The sequence below is a fragment of the Pieris napi genome, chromosome 19, assembly GCF_905475465.1.
Source record: "Pieris napi chromosome 19, ilPieNapi1.2, whole genome shotgun sequence".
NCBI lineage: Eukaryota > Metazoa > Arthropoda > Insecta > Lepidoptera > Pieridae > Pieris > Pieris napi.
In genome coordinates, this window is record NC_062252.1 from 7,296,572 (window position 1) to 7,307,683 (window position 11,112).

Below are 11,112 nucleotides of genomic sequence, written 5' to 3' on the forward strand. Positions count from 1 at the left end.
CACACAGACGCATTTTGTTGTTGTGTAGCTCGTCTCGCGTCGATTTTGACTTGGCTGAATTGGGATAAGCGCTCTTAATATTATTTTCGACTTTCCAGTACTTTACACCACATAATGGTAACTTTTAGGTATAAAGAGTCAATAGATGGTCAAGAAACTTTTTACTAGATATACTTGGTTACAGTATTGGGCTTGGGTACAGAAAAACGTTACGGAGCGTTACAGGGGGGGGGGTCCAATAATCTCCGAAAATTGCGTGAAGTGACTTGAACGCTCCCAAAGGCACAGAAGTCTGATAGTGACAGTGTTACTAACAATGATAAAACAAAACATACGAACAAGTACACATATTTTAATACACCTTTGAACCAGGGTTACCATGACTACACAAGCACAGATATAAAATTATCGCTTTGTCGAATTTTAAAGGGAACTTTTTTTTTGCTAAAATCGAAAATTCTAGTTGTAATATTCGTTTATACATTTGTTCGAAGTTAACAGTTGAAGAAAGCGATTGTAGAAATATATAGTGTTAAGATAAAATATTATAAAGACATTTTTATAATATTTTATCAACTAATTCTTAACACTTAACATATTAACGAAGACGAAAATTTTTGTTATCAAGTGCCAGTTGATTGTGTTAAAGTTAAAATAGATTCATTAAAACCAGAGATTTAGTACTTATTACAAATCCAAATCCCTTTATTTCTAAATAACTCCAAGTTTTCCACAACGCTATTAAAGTTTTGTCAAATCGGCACTCTGTTAGACACTGCCTTTTCCACGGCATAATGTCAAAGAAAATTGTATTAATATGTATTACTATATACTATTTGAAGTACTATGGAGTAACCCTGGTCACAACCACTATTGACAAGTTAGTTTTCTCGTGAATTGTATAGTGTGGAATAGTGTGGAATGTAAAAAGCACAAATATTTAAAGCGTGCATCAGTCTTGTGTTAAGTCATGGTAACCGCTGAAGAACTACTTGAAATGTCTTTAATAATTATTAAACTGTTATATGTTTAATTTAACAATTCCTTTAAATAATTCCTAACCAATATAAACGTGAATTCATTAGGTAACTCGACGATGCGCTCAAGTTAAAGCAACAATGTAATAATTTCGTATTTATATCCTTTAATTATTTTCGTATATTACTGGCAAACCACAGACAAATATCTCTTAACAATAAAAAATGCTCACAAATTAATTTGTCTACATTCTCTGGTCTTGTTTGTTTTAAACTATATCGTATTATGTCCTTGACCATAACAACTGATTTAATTAACGAAACCGGTTCATTATATTCAAAATGCCAATTCGATAACATAACATATATTCGACAATTGAATTTACTGTAATTAAACCGATTGCACTGTTTTAACATAACCGTCTCTTTTCATCATAGGGTAAACACAGTTTAACAGAAAGAGACGAAAGACTGAAAATAACGGATTTTTATAAGGGGGTTATAATAAACATTCGTATATTTACTCGATCAATTAATACTTAGAATTATTTCAAGCTCGTAAAATACTGTTCATACACATGTTTAGATGTTTTTACTCGAATTATTGCGTAATAACATTTATTAACAGTTTATACTGTTTAATTGAAAGTCTGCTGAACATAATTATTTCTTTTTTCGTAAATTATCAGTTATGCAAATCTAAACAATGAGTTCTTCCGTTTTACTGTATTTTATTAATAAGCTACAAACTTTTAATTGTTTTGACACTTCATAGATTTTAATATTTAACTGTTGCAATACAGACTATCTACATCGAACTGTCAAAGTCATTTTGACAATGTCAAATGGACAAGGAGATTCGGTTTTTCTCAATACTGATTACTATCGAGTAAATCTACGAATGGTATGAATAAAATATAACTTAACCAACGCAGGACTGCCACGCCAAACCACCACAAGCCATGGCGCCGATCAAGTAAATAGCGAACCCAAATATAACAGCCATTATGACATACATTTTAACATTCTTCCAAAACAGTGAACGCTGGAGGGTTCTCGCTGTATTTCTATAGGGCACCGACTGCAAAGAAATATTTTATTATTAATACAAAAAATAATTTAGATATGTTTGCTAAGATTAGCCGCATACAAATAGTAATTTCATCGCTTTAACAGCCGTAATAGACAAATAAATCAGTGGCGCTACAACCTTTTTAGGTCTGGGTCTCAGATTTCTGTATCTGCTTAATGATCATTATATATAATAGGTAAGTAGGTGATCAGACTTCTGTGCCTGACACACGCCGTCGACTTTTTGGGTCTAAGGCAAGCCGGATTACTCACGATGTTTTTCTTCACCGTTTAAGCGAATGTTAAATGCACACAGAAAGAAAGTCGAAAGTCCATCAGTGAAGAGCCGGGGATGGAACCTACGATCTCAGGGATGAGAGTCGCACACTGAACTGAAACCACTAGGCCAACACTGCTCTAAGCCGTAATATGTAGTGAAATAAAAACATCTTAAGTAGTCAACATATAGGTACTCTGGTTTCAAGTATTGTAATTGTTAGGAAATTGAAACCACAAAACTCTTGTATCTTGCATAATATCGACAGTTCATAGACACAGTAATAATATCACGTATACAAAGCTTACAAACATTTAGTAAGAAACCTAGTGAATGAGAGTTTATCGCCAGTTCAGTTAAAGAGCGTAACAATTCTTAGAAGGCCGGCAATGCACTCGCGAGCTCTCTGGTATTGAGTGTCCATGGGCGGCACTTAACGTCAGTGGAGCCTCCTGCCCATTTGCCCACTATTCTATAAAATAAAAATCTCTACACCCTAGATTTCAGAACTGGCAGTATTTACTGCATTACATTTGTAAAAAGCATTATTTTTTGTTCCTAACTGTACACTATGTAACCCATGAATAAGTAAATAATATTTCACGACAATTGCGTCGTACGAGATGTCTATATGTGCAAAAACGTGAGCATTCTGTAAGAAGTGAAACCTTACTAGATCGTTATCGCAATCAGGTTATCTAGAATTGACATAACGAGAAAATATAATTTTTACATAACAAGCTCGAAATCACGACAACAGCTACAGAAATCAGTATGTCCGCGCAGCCATCAGCGCTGACCACCGTGCGTGCTGATAGCTACACGTCATTCAAAAACGCTTCCTAGAAGTTCATATATCTCGCCAATCAGCGCCGACGGTGCGCGTGCGGTCGGCGTGACACTAAATTCAGCCTTAGGCAGTTTTTAACATGAATCCCATTTTATGATAAAGTACTCATTTGTCAGCTTTCATTACAACGTAAATACAATTTGACGGAAAGAGAAGAAATATTATTCCAGCTAAGAGTACAATTAGATTTAGTTTTTAGGAATTTTTATAAATAAAGATATTTTGAGTTTGATATTCTGGGATTTCAAAAACGTAACTGATTGTTATAATATTAATTATATTTATATTGTATGCAAATGTGAGAAATGTGCACATGTGCTGACAAATGTGCAATTTAACGCACAGAGATCAATTACCTTGCAATTGCGATGATATAAAACGAATAAATATAATTTAAATTCCGTAAACAATTCAAGGTATCAAATAATCCCCGTTTGTTGTTAGAACATAAATAAAATCAATTATTTTTATAGCATGGTTAGTGATTTTGTAAATAGTAGATTTACTTCTGCTTCTAAACAAAATACAGTCAAAATCTGTTATAACGACATCGAAGGGACAACTCATATTTGGTCGTAAAAACCGATAGTCGTAACAGCCGATGACGTTTTTATATGTAATTACCTAATACAATAGAATTCAGCCGGGACCTTTGATTTTGGTTAATATAACCGGTATGTTGTTCTAAACGTCGTAAACGGTTTTGACTGTATTATATACACAATCGGTAAACCTAACCATATCCTTATTTAATACCTGTTTTCTTCTATCCAAAACATCAGTAATGATTGCAACGTGTCGTAAATTTTCCTATAGTAAGCGAAGTTGTTTACTATTTTAATAGAACAGCTGTTACTCCTAAGGCTTTTGAGAACACGGTTTTATTTTGACGTCACATGGGAACGTAATTATTAAACAAATACATAACTAACTTCCTTGTATTATGTGATTCACACAATTATAAATTCAATTGATAAACGAAAAAGTACTCGATACAAAAATTATTTTGTAAATAAATAACAAAGTACTATGACTTTTAAATTTTTTAAAAACAACTTTTCTTTCAAAATATTTTCATAATACTTTGGACATTTTATAAACGTTAGTGCGTGTTACGTCACGCGTGACGCGAGTAGTCGATCTTGTTACCATGGCACATTTCTGCGTCTATTTAATTAATTACAGTTTAAGATCGACTTATTTTTTTAGATTATTTCATTATTATTTTTTCATCGGGAATCTAATGATAACATGTCATGTGTTAAGCACTAAACAACGGAGGCGGCCTTACTTTCTAAAAATTTAAAACTGAACGGTATTTAGTAGTTTGAAAAGACTTATACTATTTTTATTTTATCTATTAATTATTACCATAATATATTTTCTTAAAATCTAAGAAATGACGATTGTCCTTTACGGATACAAAGTTACTAGTACTGTTGCGCATACAAAGATAAATCCATTTTTCAACCAGGGTTTTAGGAGTTCTATTCTAAATAATTAGACTAGCACAAATTAATAGAATATTGAATAGCTATTGAATTTATTTACACAGTTACTTACATTTGTTGCCAAATTATCAGCCTTATTCAGAAGGAGCTCTAATTTTTCACCTCGCATCGCCATGCTATCTGTAATTGATTTTTTATTTAAATTTAAATAACAATTGAAACATTTGTACAATTGTAATAATAAACAGCTGTATATTCTTTAAAATAATATTACCATTTTGGCCGAATACAACATAGGTAGAATATTTTTTTTTTTTTTATATAATAGGGGGGCAAACGAGCTTGCGGGACGACCAAAAAGGGCAGTCTACGCAGCCCATAGACACCCATTTTTAGTGGGTGCGTTGCCGGCCTTTGAGGGAGGAGTAGGCTCGCTTTTTAAACATTTGGAGGTCGTATCTCTGAGGGAAGACCCCCCCCCCGGGAGCCGATTCCACAGTTCGCTAGTTCGCAAAAGAATATTTTAAAAGAATACAAGTAAAACGGCTATTGGATTATTTAGAATAAACCTAAGGTTTTATCCAGATTAAGGAAATGACAAGACTTTGTACTAATGAACTCAATTAGCAGTAGTAGGTTAAATAAGTGGAGCACAATAAATAGCCTCCTTTTTTATGTTCCAGAAACCTACCAATAAAACTAAATACTAAACCGCCACAAAGCATGGAAAAATACTAATTGTGGCCTGGTTTCAATGTTAAAATGACTTATTGTAAACCCCTTACTAGCCGCCGGTAACCATTTGCAGTTGGTTAATTTTTCTTCTACTTAAAAAAACGTGGTAAAGAGGCCCTGTATAGCTATAATAAGAGTTTGATCTGTAGCTGGTAATGAAACATTGTATTGTGTAATTCGGGATATTGTGAAACACATAATATTGTTTATGGTTTAGTGACATTTTGAGATTAGGGAACATGAAGCAAGGGTCACTTAGAATTAAGTTTTTGTATATTCTTAGTACATATTTCATGTAGTATATTTGCAAAATTACATATTGAATGTAATAGATACATATTATATATAATTGAGGTCTTATTAAACTTTACATTGAGAGTTAATCATATGAAAATTGATGATACATAATAAAAGGCAAAAACAGTCATGGTTAGTTAAGCAGGAATAATTTAGATGTTTCTACATGATAAATGCGAGAAAATCAATGTTATCATTTTAATAATAATATTGTCATTAACATAATAGTAACTTACGTTTTTATATACTTTCATACTCATGCATTTATATTTTGTAACCAATTAATGGGGTAAAAAAGTGACACATTTCTGTGTCCATTTTGTTATTAATTATCTATTTCAGAAAGCATTGATTTTATTAATGTGGGGCCAAAACCTTGGACCATGTTACATACAATGTATGTTACTAATTAATGTAAAGAGCCACATAATTATGTTTATTAATATTATCAGAAAGGCCTTAATCAAACATTGACATAACAGTAAATACATCAGCAACAAAAGCTGAACTAACATAATTGTTATATTGATTTTAACATTTTATTGAATATAGATTTTAAACAATGTTTCACATTGAGAAAACACAGTAAATATGAAACATGCCAAGAAACAAAATATGCACACTATTAAATAATGTGTACAATGAATTCTCAAAGCATTTATATTGTTATCATTAATTAAACAGTGTGTAGTATAGTGAATCATTTAGTACATTATTAACTATGTATAGATCATTGACATATTGAGGTATTGATAGTGTACACAAATCATAATGATAAAAAGAGATAAGGGGCCATAAATAAAAACAGTATAATACGGAAAACAAATAGCAATTGAAACATATATCACAAAATAGATACATTTTAAATTTCTAATTACTTCAAGTTAAATAAAACAATTTTTCAGATATACAGTCAAAACTGTTTACGACGACATCATTTAGAACAACATTCCAGTTATATTGACCAAAATCAATGGTCCCGGCTGAATTATTAGTTACTTAATAACAGTGTCATCTGCAGTTACAACTATCGGTTTTTACAACCAAATATGAGTAGTGCCTTTGATGTCATTATAACAGATTTTGACTGTATTATTTTAAGATATCATAATTTTATTAGATAATGTAGATAATGTATTATTCTGTTAAAGTATTCAAATATGGCCTGCATTTTAAATTATTTTGACCAATTAGTCAATTTTAACCAAATAATATAGAATGGCAAATGTATGGCATCTGGTTGATTGAAATACTCCCAGTTTTACTATACCGTAGGATTGTAATAGAATAGTTTACATAGATTATAACAGAACTTAATAGTTTACTCACCAATATTTTTAACCATGATGTTTTTTAATTCATCTAGTTCACCATGGACTCTTGATATTGTTTCCAGGTCTTTAGATTCACTGTAATGTTTCATTTCTGTGGCCAGTACTCTTGCAAATTCACTATTCATAGCATATGGAATGGCGGTTTGGGCCGTATCCCCAAATACTGTTGTAAACCTTCTTTTAATTTCATTGAGAAAGAGGAAAGCTCTCGACCTTTGAAATTTCTAAAAGATAATATTATAACACTTATTAATAAAGTTTTAATAAGACCACTGAAACTGAAATAAGATATAATATGCATACTCACATCATCAGTAATGCAAAAATAAACTAATTTATTCTCTGCAATATAGTGAAAGAGATAGTTCCCGTGAGAGTAGGTAAGTTTGTCGTCGTGGGGAGGAATTTTGGATAATATTTGCTCAGTTACTTCAGTAAAATTTCCAGCACATGTAGCATATTTAGCCAGAACAACTGTGCCTCTGGCAACTACACTGAATAATATAGGCATCTTTAAAATTTCACTTATTATATCCAATAACAATGGACACAAAGGAAGTCAACCGCAAAAACAAGTAGCAGGCTCTGTTAGCGCTTACTAAGTACTAACTGAAGCAACTATGAAAAGGACCTTAACTTGTTAATTTCGCAGTTGGAGAATTATGCGTATAACACCATAAATATTAATTAAGCCAGAGAACTTAGCACCACACCGTCATATTTCACAATATTCACAGATTTTATAAAATCGAGAGCAATTTACTTTTCAGAATTAAAAATAAAATATAACCGTCAATGTCAATGATGAAATAACAACTAATGACAACAGTAGACAGCTGACAAATACGTATAGAGAAAACCGTACAAGTTACAACAAAGTAACAAACAAGTAACCTGACGTTGAACTATCAATGTCTGTTAAGGTCTAGGGAGATAGGGACAAAATTTATCCTTTTTTCCCATGCTTATATTAGCTTAATCCATTTAGCAAACAGTTTTTGTGATTAAAATGATCCCAAGAAATATTGACTGTATACTGCATTGGATATTATACTTACTATAATTTTCAATGTACATATTATATTTTAATACTTGATCTTATGAAACTCGAGATAAGAAATGTATTTATTTTTATTATCTGTAAATTTTACGAATGTATTCATTAGGTACATATTATGAATCGAACGATAAGAAATACTTCATAGCTCATTTTACAAATAAAGTGTGAGTTTTTATTAATCCTAAACCAGATTTTTCAAAAGAAGGTTAAAAATTATTTTATTCATACGTTACAACCAAGAAAGTGAGTACAAATATTTAATTAAAAATATCTGGCCGAAATTACATCTTGATAGTAAGCGCATGTTTTCCTATAAAATTTTACAGTTCCGTTCTTTACTAATTACATGATTTTAGCTTATTATGACCGACGTTGCTGTAGTGACGGGTTCTAACAAGGGACTCGGATTCGCACTAGTAAAAAGGCTTTGTGAAAAGTTCCATGGAATTGTATACTTAACATCGAGAGATTCAAAACGGGGGTTTGAGGCGTGTAAAAAATTAAAAGAAATAAATTTATCACCTCAATTTTATGAACTTGATATTACTGATGATAAAAGTATAACAAAATTTATTACATATATTAAAAACAAGCATGGTAAAATTGATATTTTAATTAATAATGCTGGAGTATTATTCCTTAAAGATGCCTCAGAACCAAAGCTGTTTCAAGCTGAACAGACACTTCTAGTGAACTTTTATTCTTTGGTAAACTTTACTGAAGCCATGTTACCGTTAATAAAAGACAACGGAACTATTCTAAACATATCCAGTTCTTCTGGACACTTGTCAAGGATACCGTCAAATTGTATTCGGCAACGAATAAGTGCTCCAGACTTGACTTTACCAAACCTAAAAGATTTAATGCAAGAATATATTGAATGTGTAAAAACCAACACCGAGAATGAATTGTGGGGTTCTTCTCCGTATGTGGTTTCAAAAGTAGCTGTTAACGCATACACCTTTATGTTAAACAAAGCATTAAAGTCGAAAGGTAAGTATTATTTTTTTAGTTTCTATAATATTATTTTTTTCGAAGTCACAGGAGTAAGAACAAGAAAAAATAATAATTTAACCATCAAGTAACAACCTTGTTTGTAAACATTCATATGTTTAATACAAGGTTGTTACTTACTTTATTATTCCACGATTACTGGTCCCTATGAAATATCCTCCGAAGTAGGTATATATACCTACCCTTTGTTTACTGAGTTTTTCCGATATAGACATTCCTTTTCTAAATTTCTATTGCAGAATTTATCACTTTATCCGCTTAAACGTCTCGAAAAGTAGTTTTTTCGTCTTTTTATTTTTTGCGTAATATTTGAGATGTTACCATCCTTTTTTCACTAAATTATGTGTATGTAGTGCTGCAAACCCCAATTAGGTAGCTTATTATAAATTGTAGCGAGCCAGTTCAGCAGTTAGTAGATGAGAACATCTAAACGAGGCAAAGGATCATACGATGCATCCACCAGCATTCTCAAAACCAATCTAATTTAGTTAATATCTTGGATATTATAACAATTACTTTTTATTGTAATTATAAAAGGGGCTCGGTCTGCTTACATTCGTGAGTTTCACTTGTCTTCTGTTAGTCAGTTATCCAGCAAATTAAATTAGTGAGAGAACGGTTACTGTTATACATAATGTATTTACTAGTTTACATCGCTAAAAAAATGATACCTAGCATTTTTCACGTGCTACCAGATTGACGTTTAAGAGGTAACTTACTTTTAAGGTATTCGGGTAAACTGCGTACATCCTGGATACGTCATCTCTGACATGACGCACGGGGCAGGCTCCGTGACTCCTGAAGATGGCGCCGTGGTGCCTATACAACTGGCTTTGAATCCAGAAAATGGAGGTCTATATGTCTGGCATGATGGGACACTAGTTCCATGGGACGGACCAGATCCACGAGGATATATTGATAAAATTCATTGTTAACATACTATTTTGCAAGCAACATATTTTATATTATTGACTAAATATCCTTTATATAATCTCATTCGGTAATATTCTAATTATGAAATGAAATACAGACCTTTATTGGCATATTTTATTTACATACTTCTTTTTAAAGCATTATTCTCCTAACAAAACAATGCTTTAAAATATTTTTTTTAATTATGAAAGTACAATGTGTCCCGACCAAGGAGGTTTCAATTCAATTGTACTTAACACATAATCTGTGGTGAGCGCGCTGCGCGCGCATCACGCTGTTTCCGAGCCAATAGACCAATAAACCTTTCCATTTTGGCGCTATTTCGTACATACGAATTTGAGTAATATTTTGTTGGATAAAACTTTAGTAGCAAAAATGTCAAGCAACACCGACGATACCGATGAAAATTGACATCCTACAAACAAACTGACGAATAGTGTTTTGCCAGAAAAATCAAGAAAAGCGTACGACAAATGTTACCAAGGCTCAATGACTTGGAAACCTGTATCGTGTAATCTTATTGGTAGGGGAGCCCAAGAGGGGATTTCGGGATTTACTAAAGCGCGGCAGATTAATATATAGGGGGATACCTTGTACCCGGTTAAGTACCTCCACATAATATGAGGCCCATATATAAAGCCGCACGTGAAGGAGACAGGATCAGTTTAGTAAAAAAAAATTGACCATCAGAAATTCCCGAGCGCGTCAGATTAAGGTAGGGTGAGTTAATTACATCCTAAAAAGTGTATATTCCACTAATCTGACAATTTGAGAGTGACGGAAAAAAAGGGGAGGGCAACAAAGTTGTAAAAAAAAAACGTCATCTCGTCATTCTCGAGCGTAGCTAATTTTTTTTTATTTTGAAGGAAATAATTCAAGAATAATGAAAAATATATAATCTGACGATTTCCGCAAGCCGAAATAACAAAAATTCGTCGATAAAGTTAAATGCGTGCAGCTGCGTGATGCCTACATTTCCTTAAACCGATCGGAATCTACTAAACGGCGTTCTAAATATTTCCCTCAAAATTACATTTCCTGTGAATTTGAACCGATTCGGACCGATAGATTTTGAGAAATTTTGAAAAATCTTAAAAAAATAAGAAATATTTT

The 11,112-nt window shown here is 32.3% G+C and overlaps 2 protein-coding genes across 3 annotated transcripts; one reads left to right on the forward strand and one right to left on the reverse strand.

Annotated features, from left to right (window-relative positions):
* Nucleotides 1–444: 444 nt before the first annotated feature.
* On the reverse strand, nt 445–7,794 carry LOC125059066 (vesicle-associated membrane protein 7). Its single transcript, XM_047663266.1, has 4 exons — nt 7,300–7,794; nt 6,988–7,216; nt 4,739–4,806; nt 445–2,058 (listed from the first exon to the last, which is right to left on the reverse strand). The coding sequence occupies exons 1-4, from the start codon at nt 7,501–7,503 to the stop codon at nt 1,900–1,902; spliced, it is 660 nt and encodes a 219-aa protein (XP_047519222.1). The 5' UTR covers nt 7,504–7,794; the 3' UTR covers nt 445–1,899.
* Nucleotides 7,795–7,954: 160 nt separating this feature from the next.
* On the forward strand, nt 7,955–10,107 carry LOC125059387 (carbonyl reductase [NADPH] 3-like). Of its 2 annotated transcripts, none has more exons than XM_047663793.1 (3): nt 7,955–8,113; nt 8,409–9,045; nt 9,793–10,107. In XM_047663793.1, the coding sequence occupies exons 1-3, from the start codon at nt 8,093–8,095 to the stop codon at nt 9,999–10,001; spliced, it is 867 nt and encodes a 288-aa protein (XP_047519749.1). In that variant the 5' UTR covers nt 7,955–8,092; the 3' UTR covers nt 10,002–10,107. The 2 variants fall into 2 exon arrangements, with proteins under 2 accessions (XP_047519749.1, XP_047519750.1); XM_047663794.1 differs by lacking the exon at nt 7,955–8,113 and adding an exon at nt 8,178–8,295.
* The last annotated feature ends 1,005 nt before the right edge of the window (nt 10,108–11,112 follow it).